The 17279-nt window shown below is 36.4% G+C and overlaps 2 protein-coding genes across 3 annotated transcripts; both read right to left on the bottom strand.

Moving 5' to 3' along the window:
- Positions 1 to 1896: 1896 nt before the first annotated feature.
- On the bottom strand, positions 1897 to 6026 carry NADP-ME1 (NADP-malic enzyme 1). Its single transcript, XM_089611719.1, has 18 exons — positions 5718 to 6026; positions 5191 to 5386; positions 4968 to 5119; positions 4638 to 4743; positions 4491 to 4556; positions 4309 to 4404; positions 4157 to 4228; positions 3967 to 4050; positions 3741 to 3839; positions 3611 to 3658; positions 3479 to 3532; positions 3302 to 3400; positions 3130 to 3219; positions 2962 to 3039; positions 2793 to 2867; positions 2620 to 2710; positions 2357 to 2485; positions 1897 to 2242 (listed from the first exon to the last, which is right to left on the bottom strand). Exons 1-18 carry the CDS (start codon positions 5867 to 5869, stop codon positions 2154 to 2156), a joined length of 1776 nt encoding a protein of 591 aa, XP_089467845.1. The 5' UTR covers positions 5870 to 6026; the 3' UTR covers positions 1897 to 2153.
- A 1759-nt stretch (positions 6027 to 7785) lies between these two features.
- LOC149400779 (putative RNA-dependent RNA polymerase 3) lies at positions 7786 to 16977 on the bottom strand. Of its 2 annotated transcripts, none has more exons than XM_089611717.1 (20): positions 16538 to 16977; positions 16275 to 16383; positions 16055 to 16184; positions 15897 to 15971; positions 15474 to 15645; positions 14790 to 14988; positions 14616 to 14703; positions 14389 to 14529; positions 13657 to 13734; positions 13435 to 13506; positions 13015 to 13121; positions 12460 to 12608; positions 12032 to 12257; positions 11582 to 11807; positions 11022 to 11167; positions 10463 to 10625; positions 10257 to 10395; positions 10019 to 10185; positions 9473 to 9726; positions 7786 to 8111 (listed from the first exon to the last, which is right to left on the bottom strand). In XM_089611717.1, exons 1-19 carry the CDS (start codon positions 16836 to 16838, stop codon positions 9481 to 9483), a joined length of 2934 nt encoding a protein of 977 aa, XP_089467843.1. In that variant the 5' UTR covers positions 16839 to 16977; the 3' UTR covers positions 7786 to 8111; positions 9473 to 9480. The 2 variants fall into 2 exon arrangements, with proteins under 2 accessions (XP_089467843.1, XP_089467844.1); XM_089611718.1 differs by lacking the exon at positions 7786 to 8111 and adding an exon at positions 8201 to 8317.
- Positions 16978 to 17279: the final 302 nt, after the last annotated feature.

A 17279-nucleotide genomic window follows, 5' to 3' on the forward strand; every position in this document is an offset into this window, starting at 1 on the left:
CGTATTCGAGGCAAGCTTACGCCAAGGTATACCGGGCCATTTTAAATCCTAGATCGAGTTGGGCTGCTTGTTTATCAACTAGCCTCACCCCCTCAACTCTCGCATGTCCACAACGTCTTTTATGTCTCGATGGTACGAAAGTACGAACCAGACCCTTCTCATCTCCTAATGTGAACCAATGTATCGATTAGAGAAGATGTGAATTATGAGGAGGTTCCGATCCAAATCTTGGGACGCCAAGTTAAAGTCTTGCGAATGCGGGAGATTCCACTCATAAAGGTGCTTTGGCAACATCATGGGGCCGAAGAGTCTACATGGAAGATCGAGTAGATATTCAAGAACATTATCAGCATCTTTTTATCTAATTTGGAGGACGAAATTTCTTGAGAAGGAAGGTATTGTATTGCGATATTTCCGTATGCAAGTGCACATAGTCGTCCGAGTAGTATAATCGTAAGAACGAGTCAATCCCACGAGGACTATGCTTAACCGAAACTCCATAAAACTCATATCAAAATAAAGCATAAATAAAAGAGAGTTCCAAGGAATAAGATTAGAAGGAAAAACGTTGACTCGCGATTGTCATTCGTCGACGAGCGGTGGTGTTCTTCGTTGGTTTCCTCTTCTCTCAGAACATGCCAAACAACTAATAAAATCTAAAATACAGGCTAAGATGTGTGAATGAATGTTTTTAGGTTATAATGACCCTTTAAATAGGCTTAGGGGTGTTTTTTTTTTTGGAGCAATATGAACTTTTGGATGAGATCCAAAAGCTAAAAAAACGCTTAAAAATCGGGTAATTAACGAAAATAGTGTTTTTGGACCGTAGAGAAACTGGACAACTGCACAGTAATTTTGAATGAGCCATAACTTCTTGCTCCGATGTCCGATTTTTACAAATAAATATGCGTTGGAAAGCTAAGAAAAATATGGTGCCAAATCTGGAACTGGATCATCAAAAATATTCAGTTCAAAATCTCAAACTCGTACAGAAGATGACGTCGTATTTCTTGTTTTGCTCTAAATTGCCCAAACATGTCTGAATCGCCTTGAATTGCTCGGATTACATCCTTAACACCAAAATACTCCCTCAAATCTGAAAATCATTCACAAACACATTAAACACACTAAAAATCACTCGAGAACGCGTGAAATTCAAGCCGAAAAATAGGAATTTAACGCGTATAAAACGCACCTATCATATTTTTAAAACCCACATTTTATTTTATTATTACTTTAATAATTTTGGTCAAATTTGACCAAATTGACTTCACTTTGTCTGATGCCGAAGCTCACCCCTTTTTTTCCCCTCATTTCTCTTGAGCATCTTGAATACAAAATCTTCAAGCACATTCTAGAAACACCAAATAGGCTGTCGGAGGTCATGATGAAATGCATGACCGCAATCTATATCAAGCTCTCATATCTGCTCTCCAAACTTGTCTCTCTTACCAGTGAGCTGATTTTTCTCAAGAGAAGCGCATGGGCGATACGTGGACCCCTAAGCTCAGGAACAATTCTTCTTTCGACGTTCAACTCGATAACCCGTTTCACGGGGAAGACCTGGAGGAGTTGAGCGGGCCCTACATCACAATGATCGAAGAGCCGTGGATAAGCCAAGATAGTTAGAAATTATGTGACACTGATCATTTGCTTCAAAATTTCAGGTCCGAAAGCACTATGATAGTTTTATTATTATTGTTTTCTTTTAATATTTTTTCGAATTAGAGTTGAAATCATTAGGTATATTGTTTTTATGATTCACATTCCGAGTGATAATTCATATGAGAAATAGCATTTTGGCCGGTGAATATTATTCCTATAGAATAAAGTTATTTTTTATGAATACAAAAACAACGCTACAGAAACGAAAAAATATATAGAGAGAGAGAGAGAGAGGAAAAAAGAGAGTAACTTATTACCATATAATTGAACTTGAAAAACAAGCAACACATAAAAAGTTTACGTACGATACAAGGAAGAACCGCCCACAGATAACGACACAACACATACAACACCACATATTTCATTAGCCAGTACTGGACTGGACTCCTTTTTCTTTTCATTTTTTTTCCCAGAGGATTATTCGTCAAAGATAATACACAAAACAAAACACAGAATACCAATACAGTGAAGAAGCTCAATCGCGACAATCAACGGAAGCTTCGGTAACTGGGAGTGTACATGCAACTCTCTGCATATTTGACCAGGTTCTCCGGGCGAGGAAGTCGAGTTGCCAAGCCTGACACACATTAACACACACACATATAATCAACTTCAAAACATATTAATTATTGAGGAAATTTAGTTCATATGACGAGTTGAAAGAGATGGCCGAGGAGTTTGTCTTGTTTACCGAGTTCGTAAGCCTTGGCAGCGACGGTGGCAGCGATATCGGCGGAGATTTTTCTGATGTTAGAGAACGGCGGGTATATCAGCCCTTTCTTGTAGTTCTCCTCCGACACTTGTTTTGCCAACGACTCCGCTGTTTCATACATGAAACACTCAACACAAATGCTTGGAAAAGAAGCACCAAAGAAAGAAAGGATAATTTCTAGTTTATGAAGTTGGGTTTTTCTTCTGATATTGTGAAGCTGTTGTTGTTTTTGTACAACTTACAAGCAGCTAAAAGCATTTCATCGTGGACACGGATCGCTCCAGAGATGACCAATCCCAGTCCGAATCCGGGGAATATGTATGCGTTGTTTGACTAAATCACAACAGAGAGAATATAAATAAATATTAGTCACTGAAGTTCGTCACAAGTTTTCGGAAAATAGGATTTGGCCAACCTGTCCGGAATAGTACACTTTTCCGTTGCACTCAACGGGATCGAATGGACTTCCACTCGCAAATATTGCGCGACCCTTTACGAGAGAAAAAATAATCAGTCTTGAATTTTTTTAATTTTTTTTGGTAAACCACAAAAGGTATTATTTATATGTGAATGTTCATCGGTACCTCACTCCAAGTGTAAGCTTCTTCAGCTGTGCATTCGGATTGTGAAGTCGGGTTTGAAAGAGCCAAGATTAGAGGTTTCTGCCCACAAATTATTCAGAATAGTTTATAAATTTATATATATAAATATAAAAAATTGAGGGGGCACAAATCAAAGAATAGGTCTCTTACCTCATTGCAAGCGCTCACAGCTTCGATCACTTCCTTAGTAAATGTTTTTCCGACACCAGATGACCCGATCAGAACTGTTGGTTTCAGCGCCTGGGAAGTCAAACGAAAAGTCAACGACCGTTTCAAAGTTTTCCATGCGGGTTTCAAATCCGAGAAACTCTCTAGTACATACCTTCACGGCTGAGAGAAGATCCTTAACCGGTTCGTGCTCATGAGCCCATGGCTTCTTAAAGTGCTGAACCGACTCTTTGCGAGAGCTCACAATCAGTCCCTGCATGATCAGGATGAATCAATTTAGGTTTCCATTTTTTTTAGCCTATGCTTTGAGGCTCTCATTTATGTTTGTTACCTTTGAATCGACGAGCCATATTTGTTTACGCGTCTCTTCCACTGGAGTTTTTGTCTATCATACACACAGACGATAAACATAAATAAATCAATATGCAGAAAAAGCAACATCAATATATATATATATATATACCTGCTTCGACATCTCGAGAGCAATTAGCTCTGCTATACCGGTCCCAGCCTGAAATCATTTGCGTCTAGTAAGAAGAAGCAATGGATACAGAGACACAGAGAACAGAAAAGAGAAAAATGAGAATACTTACTTCACCGGCACCGAGGAACAAAAACTTGTGATCAGCCAAACGACCACCGATCAGCTTAAGCGCTGCAACAACTCCAGCGAGAACAACCGATGCCGTGCCCTGAACAAATATGGAGATAGTTAATATATATATATATATATATATATATATATATATATATATTAATTAAAGAAACTAAAAAAAAATGTATTATCAAGCTTGCTATTCAAAATAATTCTCCACACACCTGAATGTCGTCGTTAAAGACGAGATGAGTGGTTCCGTATCTCGCCAAAAGCTCGAAAGCATTGTGGTTCGCAAAATCTTCGAACTGAAGTCACGATTTAATAAATTTTAACATTAAGCTTGGCAAATGATACGTAGTTCTAAAGAGGTCATCAATATATGATGCAAGTAGTAATGCAAAAATCAACTACCTGGACAAGAACTTTTTCCCCGTAGTTTTGCTTCACGGCGCTCATGAACTCGTGCAATAGATCAGCGTATTCCTGGATATAATGTCAACTTCTTTAATTATATAGCCACTATTTTTTCATGAATCAAAATTACAAAAATATACAGAGCTGACCTGCCCTGTGGCTCTCTTCTGCTTGAGACCGATATAGAACTCATCTTTCAACAGCTGCTCGTTGTTCGTTCCCACATCAATTGTTACCGGCAAACACTATACAAAAGGAAACAAAACCCTAGTATCGTAACTTGTGGGGCAAGAAATGAAAACTTGAACAAGTTTCTTATGCTTTTTCTTACAGTCGAAGGACGGAGACCTCCAAGTGCAGTGTAGAGAGCCAACTTGCCTACAGGGATACCCATTCCCTGAATACATTTTTTAAAATCATAATCAGAGAAACATTGCCGATCCGGTCGGAACTCAAAATGATGACAACAACAATTTACCTGGCATCCAAGGTCCCCAAGTCCCAGAATACGCTCGCCATCAGTCACCACGATAACGTGAATGCTCTTTTCCGGCCAATTCTTCAATACCTCCATAACTTTTCCCCTGGAAACAAGTTAAAAAAAAAAAAATTACCTTTCTGAATTACAACATTAAAAACGCTCCGTTTGAAACCCGGAACATCAGAGCAAAGGAAAATAAGAGGGAACATCAAAATTATATGTTTGTGTTTGAAAGTCATGGAAAATATGAGCAAAATGGAAAATGAAATCTCTCCTAATTTTCCCTCCATCCGAACAAGTCAAGGAAAGTCCAAAGGATTTCATTACTTGTCATTCAAGCTAATGTAGAGACCCTGGGGGCGGTGGAAGATGCTTCCGTACTTCTGGCAGGCCTCACCGACGGTGGGAGTGTAAACAACCGGAAGCAACTCCTCCACATTGTCCACCAGAAGCTTGTAGAACAGTCTCTGATTCCTCTCCTATACACACCACAAGAACCTTGCAAATCAAGAATCGCGAGAGCAGTGGAAAAGAGAGAGTGAGTGAGTACCTGAAGGTCCATCATGGCCACGTATTTCTGCAGAGGCACATCGTACTGCCTGATGTTGTGCATCAGCTTCTTCACCTGAAGCTCCTGAGTCGACACTGTCGGAGGAAGAAGCCCTCGCAAGTAATGAGCGTCTCTCTCTTTGTATGTGAAAGCCAGCCCTTTGTTGTATTGTGGGTCTCTCAGCAGAGAATATCCACTGCATCATCATCACCAATCTCATTCCATAAACACTATACAACCAACTTTTGGTAATTTTTAAATAAATAGCCACTGAGATTTTATTAACGAAGCCAAGATGGCTATTTACTTATAATTTACAATGTTTTTTTTTTCTTCTATTTAGCCGCTCTCTAAATTTTGGTGGGTTAGTTATTATCAACATCCTGGAATATTCGATAAGTCAACTCTGTATTCCTTGAAACCCATTAAACAGAATCGGGCAATATTATAACCAGCAGACAGTATGAAATATAATTATGAACTTTTAGTAACAAAAAAGAACAGAGTTAAGCACTTGTGTAGTGTACCTGGCGACTGAGAAGGTCCAAGGGGTGACGAGCTGGTCCTCCGTGGCACGATCCTCGCCGTACACGTCCTCAACTCCGCCGCCGACGGTGGATTTGGGGCACAAGTCCAGAACCGAAGCTCCGTCTCTCATCTCCTTCAAAGTACTTTCCATGTCCAATATTATTATTCACTCACTAACCTCGTGTATCACTTTGCTCTGTCCTTCTCTCTCTCTCTCTCTCTCTTTGGTAAACTCTGTTCTGTATACGTTAATCCACTGAACATGTGCATATAAAATATATAGAGTGGACCGATGACTTTTATCACCCTCAAGCACTACAACACAAACAAAGTTTGATATTGGTAATATTAAAATGCAATAGTCATTATCACGATCCACGTGGAACGGCCACCACGGAAGGTAAAAATGTGTTTTAGCGCGAATGGCTGTTTGTTTGTTGTTTTGTGTGACCTCTTACGAATATCTAATTACCATGGAATGGAAGTAGTATTTGTGCAATGTATGAATGCGTTTGTTGAACGACAGGTGTCACGTGTTAAAGGCGTTTGAGGGTCTGAATTTTGCTTTGGCATACGTCAGTACTACACGTGGCCTCGGTTTATCAATACCCTCCGTGACAGGCGTCAAACTCAAAACTCAAAAATTATATTACACTACTAGTTTTACACCTTTTTCTTTCTCCCCTTAAAAATTCTTTTATTATTGAGTTACGTCTTCCTTTTTTTCACAATTTTTTTTACAAAAAATTGGCTGCGTAGCCATTTTAAACACTAGCAATTTTTTTTAGCCAACCTTTCATTAATTTCCTGTAAATAGCCATATTGCTTACGTGGCAGCTTATTAATTAAATTAGGTTTACATTTTTGTCCTTATTTAATTCGGTAGATTGAATTAATTAGGCAGTTTTTTTTTTCAAATTTCGAATTAAATAAATAAGGCAGTTTTTTTTAATTTTTTTTAAAGAAACCAATTAGGAAAGTAGTTATAGAAGATTTGGATGTGTGGTTATAGAAGATTTACCGATTGACCTTAGGCAATCAGTTTCTATTTTTGTGGCAAAATATAATATTCAATCCGCAAAATATTCCTCATTTATTGACTTTATTTTGAAAAACAATTCAAATATTACAATTACGATATTCATGATCTCAGTTGGACGCCAAAATATTTTAGAACGTCCAAATTATTTACAAAAATTTTTTCCAGTTTTATTTACACGAATATACTGTAAATATGCTTTGTATTTACAATGAATATACTGTAAATATGCTTTGTATTTCCACGAATATACTGTAAATCAGTTTTATATTTACACGAATATACTGTAAATCATCTTAATTTTTATAATGCTTTAAGATGAAACAATTGGTATTAACTGTAAATCAACGTCGTATTTACAATACTGGAAAAGAAACACCAGAACCAAAATCTCAACAAATTCACAATCACTAAAACATATCTCATGCACTCAAAACCACCAGCAATGTCGAAGAAGAAGAAGAAGAAGAAGAAGAATAAGAAGAAAAATGAAAAATCATCATAATACAAGAAATCCTCTAATCCCAATTTTGATTGCTCTCGTCGAGCATGACCAAGGCGGAGAACACCATGGCCGACATCACGGCGTGGACAAATGAATATTTTTATCTTTTAAACGAATCTTTTCTTCTGCTACCATCTTATTTCTTCTCGTTGCCTCCCCGGAGAAGAAAGAAGATGACAAAAGAAGAAAATATCCGTGGTAAGCCTGTCGACGAGGGTGCATCTTGGCGTATTCTGTGGTGCGTTTGTTTTGAATGGATTTTGTGGTGCGCAATGTTTAATTTCGTTTGTAATTAATGATGATCCCTTGATTTGTGCCTTGATTTGAGCAGAAATTATTGACCATATATTTGTTTTAAATGGTTTTATTTTCGGTGTGTAAATGGGCGGGAACAGTTGAGATCATTTTGATATTTTGTTATACTGTAAATAAATAGATGTGACTATTAACCATAAATTAACATAATATAGGCTAAAAAATAATTGCCTATTTTCGGGAGGCCATTTAACTTAATAACCCTTTTCCATTTAATTTTTTGACATTTAGCCTTTAAGTCCGTTATCTGACAGTAAACTCAAGTCATAATAACAAAGTGAAAGAAGTGAAATTGTAACATCAATACTGAAATTTACTGGCTTAAAATAAAAATAAAAAAGGTTAAAAGGTAACTTCATGGCGGCCAAGGAGGACTTTAGGGGAGATGGTGAGTGAGTGGTTGGTAGTCGTCTAAGTAATGTCTCTTTCTGAAAGTGAAGGTCCCACAAAGTGGATAATTGGAGACGGCTGCGAATATTTTGTGGATATTCAAAGACTCTTGTACCTCACCACTAATAGCTTCAATAATTGATCCTAGAAAGACAGAAAAAATAATACAAGATATTAATCATACAACTTTGAGCACTAAAATAAACTTTATCGACCAACATGTGTATTTCATTAAAAGAGATTTTGATTTTATCCATGCCTTTATTATGTTCTTGTCAAAACGATTTTAAGGGCTATATGTGGTAAAAATCGCGAGCATGATTTTGGGACTCCAATTATCTTCTACATATCTGAAAGTAAAGATGTCACTTGTCAAACGGAGTCTTAAACTTTTGCCAGTTTAAAAATCTGCGCTGCTGCGGGTTAATTTAAATCAAGAATAGTAACTATATTTTAAAATGAGATTTTTAATTATTATTATATATGTAAGATGAAATTTTAATGTATCTCTTCTAATTTGAGTTAATACATACATACGTGTCATATATCTCTTCTTATTAACACAAACGCAGTGGAAATCAATATGTTAAAATGTGGCAGATAAAAAACACCTAAAATGACATAAATGAACTATGTTAAATGCACTACAAATTAACAAAGTTGGGACCCCACTGATCACACATAATAATTGGAGGAAAATAAGTTAATTGACGGAAAAATTCTGTAGAAATTAGAGTATTTTCGTACCTCATTTTAGCATACATAGAATGTTTGGAAATTGGTCATTAGTATCCTCGATTTTTTTTTTTTAAACAAAATGAACTAAGATGATTTTTTTTCCCTATCTACATCTACTATTAAATCTGTCATTACTCATTTTTATGGAAAAAAACTGTTATGGTAACAAATAAATTCAGTAATAGATTTATCAATTTTTTTTAGTTAAAAATATCAAAGTTTAAGTCCCATTCTCGTACTAAACCACGAAGAGGAATATATTCATTGCTACGCTCCACGACATAGTAAAGTGGAACCATTCTGGTTGGAGGGTAAAATCATTACATCTTTGAAAACTCACAGCTATGTTACACTCTTAATTATGACGCAACATAAACTATTCTTAATTATGTCGATCCATTCATAAGCTTTATGACGTGCGTTGTCCGACAATAATAACCACTCGTAGAATAAAACGCATTCTAAACAGTGGCTTCTTGAAATTTTGGATCATATTTCAAAACATCATATAATCAACGTCAAATTGATGGACTTGTCAACTAACTTGCTAACAATGACCAAGGAACACGCATTGAAAATATTATGAAACCGGTAGTTTTCAAATTATGAACAAGCCGTCGGGGTCGCTCGCACCTGTAAATACTCACTTCTACACATTTATCTACCCTAAGAAGTTTGAGATTTCACGTAGATCCACATATCAGGTTAATCTGTTTGCTACCACCTGACATAATGCATTGCATCTAATATATATATACATAATTTACCTGTCAATTCATAAGATCTCCTTCAAAACGGATTCAAGAATGGGAAATGTTCTTTCGCCGGTGACAGCGCTTTTCGTATCGTGGTGAAACTTGAAAAGAGCCGAACCGGCGACTTTCCATGCAAAGCTACAATTGCTGATGCTGCCTCGACCGGCAGCATGGTCGTAGGTCAAGTGATATATCGCGAGAGCCTCGTTGAGTATGTCATCCATGTTCCTCATACTCGCTTCAAGTTCCTCCGCACCGTATAACAGCTATGTTACAGAGAGTCTTGACGTTATAAGGAGACAAGTAACATGTCAAAGTTAATCCTCTGGTCTGTGTAAGAGTTTTAGTGAGACCCGAATCCCGCATATACGATTCGCGACTAGGGTTTAATCACTTCTCTCCAAATTGTTACCTAATTTTTTCAACATAGTGAATTTCTCTCCTTTACCCTCTCTTATTTATTTATTTTTTTCCTGTCCACGTTTATCTGTGTGTCCTTGTTTTTCATATTCTGTACTCTTTTGTTGTCATCAATTTCAAACAGTCTGGTGTATTTACCTTCTTATACTTCTTTATAACCTCGTCGGCAGCCTCATTTTTTACGCTGTGCTCCGTGATTTTCAGAGTGTCGGTCATTTCTTCTCTGTACTTCTTGTAAAGCACATCCCATTTGATCAAGCAATCTTCAGGTATGTCGACGTCGAAAGATGAAAGCTTCTGAATCTCTGTTAATAATGACGTGTTAATATACAACTAGTTTTTTTTGTTCACAACAGAGAAAAAGAGACGGGCTTTCCTTTCTTCGAATGGTCCTCCGGTTCAAATGCATCAGCCATATTGTAGATCTTTCCCAAAATGGACTCGGATTGAAAGGAGTTTTCTCTTTCCATATAATGAGGAAACCTTGTTGGCCTCAACTCTCTAGGTACCTCAACCTGTATAAAGTGAAACAACTGAGTTACAGTGAAGGAAGTAAATGGCTATAGAAGTCACAGAATTAACCTTTGTTCCTTTTTTTGGAGCGTCCAGGGCATCGTAATAAATATCAATTAATTTGTTTATATTCTCATTGACAGCCTTTTTCTCTTCAGTGCAATCATCGCCTAAAGTTAGATAACGATCCATCAGTGCAAGCCAGCTGTCAGCTGCTTCACTTTTAGCAAAACTGAAAAAGAAAAACAGATTATTAAAGCTATCCTGAAAACAGAAGCTGAGAAAGTTTTCAACTTGTATCACCAAGTATCAAAGGACAATAAAAGCTATGACATTGCCAAATTGTTTAGTTGAAGTTTGGCCTAATCAATAAGCAAAAAAACGCTGAGCCCAGATGACCATCAGTTTAGAGATGAGCATAAAATCAGGTAACGATTTGAAAAGGAGAACGTAATTTGGAATTCTTGTACCCCGTCATCATTATAGAATTTTGTTCATCCAATTTTGTCAGTGACGCTTCACACTGAAGGCATAAAAGAATACCAGAGAAAGCAACAGGATAGTGCATATTTGACGTGACATGAGCCTTGATAGACAAACAATACAACACCACCTAAGGAAAACATACCTCGGTGTAAACCTAGTAGTTAAGAAGAGCTCAAAAAGCTCATCCTCCAATTCCTCAGCTGAAATCTGGTCCGGTCTTCTAGATTCAACTTTGCCTGTTGAGGGCTTTTGAATCCAAGGTTCACTTGCTTTGAAATGCTTCAAAAACTGGAGTAATTTATAGTGATCAGCACAAAGAACAGTGTTGTTTGATTAAACATTTTACAAAATTAATCGATACAACGATACTTGATCTCTGACTTTAACCAAATTATGTTTTGAAGTTTCTCTTTATGCCATTGCAGAAGCAAAAGATAACGTAAATACAATGACTTATCATTTTAGTCTAGTCAATACGCCAAAAACCTCAAAGTTTACATTTCAAATATTAGACAAGTGCTTCTAGAAATGTTGCACATTCAGAATAATGTTGGTCAAATCTAGGAATTATCTTAACCTGGTGTATAAAATAAAAAATGAAGATTAAAAACAGCGAAAAACAAAATATTCATATATACATGCATATATTCATATATACATACATATATACATATATATATATATATATATATATACACGAACCTCGAGGTTCATTGAAACCCAGTACATATCACCATCATAATCACCCCCAGCAATCTCGTCAGCAATTGATCTTGGACCTTTTCTGGGGAAGAATATAGCATACTTTGCGTTTCCAACAAATGATATAAGTTCCTCCACGTAAGTCGCCTTTAAAATATGGATATCGCCGAAGTGTAAACCTGGATTACGGTACACTAGTACTTTTCCAGAAACTTGTCCTCTATCCCTAGATATATCATCAAACAAACACAAAATTCTCTAAGCAAACATGATGTATTACATGACTAGACAAAATATTCTTATGATACACAAAATGTAGTTAGATACTATAATTTTTAAATGACGAATATGAATATGTGCATTCGTTTGAATTAGCCTATGAACAAAACAAAAACAGAACACGAGCCAGGAATAACTTGATGTGCAATACAAGGCAGGAATAAGACTTACAGAACAATGCAAACTTCATCATTTTCTAGTTTCCCAGTGGGATCGGTTGTCCCCATCAAATAAAAACAATCAGGTACATGAATTTTTCCTCCTCTGAGACTTTTTTTCTCCTCCTTCATTAATATGGAAAGGCGATATTGCAAGTATGACTCATCAAGAGGGATACCACAATGAATCATTCTAGCCACAGTAAAATCATCGTCCATGTTCCCATAGCTCATAGCAGCTGAATTTTTTTGTAAGCAAATGAAATAGAGTAAAAGGATGAAGAGCATCAGAAGAAGAAGAGGGAAAAAGGTACAAGTAACTTCATGCAGATATGAATTTACAGGAAAGTGATCCTGATTCAAGGAGTGTCAAAGATCTATTTTAGTTTCTACACATATAAACAAAATAAACCCATTACATATCAGGGAATATTAGAATACCTTTTAAAGCGGGTCTCTTTTTGGTGAAAGCCCAGTCAGCTTCTTTCAAAGCTTCCCCGAGTAAATCCATAAAAATAGTGTCAGGCACCCCTCCATAGCTGAGGAGTGCAATTAAATACCTTGACAAGAAGGATTTCTTTGGTGGATTGCTGCAACAGTTAATTATGCATCATATTGTAAAACAGAAACAGAACATTGATTGAAACATTTTGACGTTCCCTTTTAATTGTTTAAACACAGTTTAGAGATCTAATGTTTGTTTTTCATTGTTGAAAACATATAAGGAAATAAGCTTCTTAAAGAAAGAATAAAAGAGAAACATTACCAGTAGACTAAATTGTTTCCGGAAGCACTATGAATTTGTTAGTATTATTTTCATGAGGACTTGAAACAAAAACCGGCTTACAATTTAAGCAAGTAGATAAGTTAAAAGTATTCCATCATGTTGGCAGAGTTAATTAATTTAGCGTTATATATCGAGCCTGGATTACATTAACACCCCCCAAAAATATATGCTTATCATATAGATATGTCTGTTGAGCTAGAAGGAGATACCTTGTTCCGACTATTTCCAGCGAGTTCACCGACTGACAGCTTGAAAGCTTAGGGTCTGGCCAAACCTTAATCATTGAATGCCGAATCTGGATCGTTTTTGGCTCAAGCTAAAAAATTCAGAGCAGAAATTAGAATTAAAAAAAATGGGACTTTTCTCTCTTTGTATCCAGTCAATTCAAACGACCTTCGGTTTTAAGGCATAAAGTCTCATCCCGTTAAGAAATAAATAAAATATTTGCAAAAAAAATATATTAGAGCCAATTATAGCGGTGGATGAAAATTATGAGTCCAGTATGCAGCATACATACTTTGGAAGAGTAAGCTTCGGCTCTGATGATCTAATATCACGAAATAAAAACAGTGCTTGTGTCGTGAGGCAATGCAAATTTATAGTTTCCATGGGAAATATGCAAGACTTACCTTATTGTTCACAAGCAATGTCCCTTTGACTGCATAACCATTGTTAAACATTCGGAACTGTATCAACATAGGCTGGAGAGAGCAGAGGAAAGAAAAATGAAATAGTATGTAAAATACACAATCTTAATGCACTTCAAATGAGCTTCAAAGTCTATTAAAGAAAAATAAATTTGATTTGTGTGTGTGTGTGTGTGAGAAGTAAAGAAATTCATCTACACATACTGGTTCTTGTGTCCCAAATTCTAGCCGTTCCCTTTCTGCAACTTTTCGCTCCGCATGCTCATTGGGGCTACTAATTATCTACATGACAATAATGTGAGAATGTAAAAACTATGTTTTCTGATTACACGTTTTACTGGCAGACGACGCAAAACGAAAATTATTTTCTTCCATTGAAATTTATACATAGAAGAATTCTATTATTTATATTCTAGAAGGATCAACATTATTTTGGTTCAAATTATATTTATTTTCTGTTTTGAATATCCTAGATTTGTAGTAAGGTTATCCTTCTCTGTTTATTAAGCTGTAAACGTGCATTACTCAATAAGAAGCATATACGATTATTCTCCTCTGAAAACTTCAATATACAAATTTAAATATACAAAAAAACTTAAGTGACTGAATTTTATTTTTATTTTTTTTAACTACAGTGATACTTGTAAGACTCGTCTTTTCCTCTTCGAACTGAGGCAGCTTCAAATCTCTAAACTATAATGCCTAAACAATTTAAGGTTAAAGCATACAATTTGCTTATAATAATAGATTTCCTAAATTATAGCCAATCTGATCTGATCAATGTTTTACACCAAACTTGGTCTGTATGTCTTCCTTCTCACTGATATATTCAATGGATGACTTTTAATTTAGAACATTTAAAAGCCATTGTTGGTAACAAGGTAAATTTATACCCTTCTGACACAATTAATGATTTTTTATAATAAAAGAACCAACCTGAATTTCATCATCTTTGTAACTTTCCCCTTTCTGCAAATTTCTTGGACACAACAATGCCAAATCCTTAGAGATAAATCCTGTCCCATCTGTATGTATAAGTGGTTTTTCATCTCTAAAGACACGTTGTCCTGATTCATCCTGAAGTTTAAAATAAAGTTATTTACTTGGATATATTCTGTAGTGAACACTACAGATTTGTAAAGAGATAAGCCAAAGAATTCTACCATGCAGTATTCATCTTCTGTTATATTGATTTTCACTGTGCTCAGATCAACATTCATTTTAAGAGTCTTGGACAAAATCAAGGAATACCTGAAATTTACAAGGGCACGTTAAATGATTGATGAAATTTGTAATAGTAAGGCCATCTAAAAGATAACGGTGATGCTAAAACATACCTGGCCATATAGGCAGACACACTAGATACTGTATGTGCATGCATAAACAACCATCTTACTTCAGAAAACGATTTATTGGATAAAATATAAGAAGCATTCTGATCAACTGATGCATCTGAATGGATGCGGATGAAAAAGCACTTCACTGGCGATGAAGTTGGATTTTTCTTCTTCTCTTCCTTCCCCCCGTCTTTAAAAACTGATCCAAGTATATTATTCAATTTTAAGAATAAATATATGTGAAAATCAAGGATTCTAAAACTTTGAAATGCCGTCAGAGATACAAAAGACACAGCCATATAAGATTTTGTAGGCATGAAGAAGAAACAATCCATGCTATATTCTCCTTATTTGAACATGCTTGAATTCAATTCAAATAAAAATATGCCCACATGAACTTTCACTTATCTGAGCACATGAATCCTAGTACTATCACGAGAAAAAAAGACCCTCGGGAAATTGCAGGATTAGGTGTGTGGCCTTTTATACATCTAATTAAAACAAACAGTAAGAGAAAGTATTCTCGTTCATGTGAACTGATGACACATTCTTTCCTCATAGATTGGTGTAAGACACAACCATCCAAAACATCGAGGAGAAACACACACACACACACACACAAAAAAGATCTAGCTGGTATACATAATTGGCACTTCACTATAAGTTGAGAGACTTAGAACTCACCAAAGAAGCGATAACACCTTAGGCCAACTAAAATCCCTTCTCTGGCTATCTTGCGATACACAGAATAGTTCAGATTACGTGCGGTACTATCCTCGGAAAATTTGACCATCAAAACGTTATCATCACCCACAACCTTCTGTAAATGGGTCTTTGTCCTCTCTAGAAAGGGTCCCTGTAATATAAGGAAATGACGATATAGAATTTAGTAGTGATAAACAATGCCATATACACATGAAGGAACTTGGGAATATTACCAAATGGACATCTAAACATATAAACGCGACAAATCTGGTATTTTGGCACTCATAGAAAGCAAAAGGACTAGAAACTGATGGTCCTAATACGTACACACAGCAGAAGTCTTGAACTGAAAAAAGGAACTAAACTTTACATATATGTGTGCGTGTGTGTCAGAGCCGTTACCTTAAATCTGTAACCTCCGTTTTGAGAAACGTGACAATGATAAACGTGAGTTCTTCCTGAATCCCAATCATTACTCTGTAAAATATCAACAGCAACAAAATTACTGGACGATTCTCAATCTCAATCTCAATCTCAAAGATTCTCAATTCAAAATTCACCACGCGACGATCTTGGCGGTCAACGTATCTCTCACCAAAGCGCTTCCACAACTGCTCTTCAAACTTTTTCATTTGAAGATTCTTTAAATCCCTGATTTCTTCAGCGGTAGTGACATGCTGAAGCTCATTTCTAAATACATTCCAAATTATAAAACTCAATGACCATTAAAGCAATCAATAAACTTCCAATCAACTCCAAAAATTAAAATCGAAACACTACCCGCCAATATAGTTCAGAATCAAGAACTGCTTTCTGAACTCCAACTCTCCCAACGCCTCTGACTCCGCTCTCCCGTTTCCCCTCAAAACGTCCGATTCAACAGAATCATCTAGACCGCCACAAAAAATTATTATATTATATAATATATATATATATATATATATATATATAATCCAAGCCACTAACGATAATTACAATTTACACTCGCAACAAGTTTATAAAACCAGTTCCTTATCGAAAGAGAGAGAGAGAAGAGAGAATACTGCGATCGCGAGAACCGGAGATGCTAGGGTTTCTCTGAGGCGGTGACGGCGATGGCGGCGGCGTCGGAGTCGAGGATTGGCGATTGCGGAGGAGGTAGACGACGAATCCGGGGAGACTTCTGACGGAAGCGGAGGCGGCGATGATTTTGAGCACGCGCAGAGCTTCTTCCTCGCCGGCGGCGGCCAGCTTCCGCCGCGCATCAGCGTCGATAGACGGAAGATTGTGCTTGGAGCAAATTGCGCGGAGCATCCTCTCCAACGATTCGGGAAGAGTGGTTTGGAAATCGTTCTGGTCCCCCATTTTAATGGTGGTTGTGGAATTAGAGAGAAAGGTTAGGGTCGGAGCTTGTTGAAGAACAGCGAGAGAGAGAGAGAGAGAGTTCGACTTTTCCCGCTCGGTTTCAGTGTGGTAAGTCACTGGTAACACAGTACAGTGTAAGAGAATTGTTTTGGTCGTGTCAGAGACGGATATAAATACTTTTTTAAAACTTCTCGCGGAAGTCTCGTACCTCTGTTGTCGTTTTCAATTCCATTTTGTTTCAAGTTTAAAATTTTTTTTTATTATTATTTTATTTTATGTTTTTGGTCATCAGGTGCTTCTTAAATTACCGTTAAATTGGTGAATGTAACATTTTTTGTTCGGTGTTCACTCAAACTGTTTTTTGTTTTCTAATTTTTATAATTATACTGAAAAATTATTTTGCAGCTATTTTCAAAAAGCTGTTTGATACAGTTTTCATTT

The sequence above is a fragment of the Urtica dioica genome, chromosome 4 (genome assembly GCF_054948205.1).
Source record: "Urtica dioica subsp. dioica isolate 48M chromosome 4, U.dioica_male_clone48M_v1_H2, whole genome shotgun sequence".
In the NCBI taxonomy this organism is placed as follows: domain Eukaryota; kingdom Viridiplantae; phylum Streptophyta; class Magnoliopsida; order Rosales; family Urticaceae; genus Urtica; species Urtica dioica.

Coding starts and splice junctions, on each gene's coding strand:
- NADP-ME1 (XM_089611719.1), bottom strand. CDS start 5,869: ATGGAAAGTACTTTGAAGGAGATGAGAGACGGAGCTTCGGTTCTGGAC. Junction 3,040..3,129: donor CTGTGAGCGCTTGCAATGAG/GTAAGAGACCTA, acceptor ATTTGTGGGCAG/AAACCTCTAATCTTGGCTCT. Junction 2,243..2,356: donor TGCCAAGGCTTACGAACTCG/GTAAACAAGACA, acceptor AATGTGTGTCAG/GCTTGGCAACTCGACTTCCT.
- LOC149400779 (XM_089611717.1), bottom strand. CDS start 16,838: ATGGGGGACCAGAACGATTTCCAAACCACTCTTCCCGAATCGTTGGAG. Junction 14,989..15,473: donor AAGGTGTTATCGCTTCTTTG/GTGAGTTCTAAG, acceptor TACTTGGATCAG/TTTTTAAAGACGGGGGGAAG. Junction 14,704..14,789: donor GTGTCTGCCTATATGGCCAG/GTATGTTTTAGC, acceptor TGTAAATTTCAG/GTATTCCTTGATTTTGTCCA.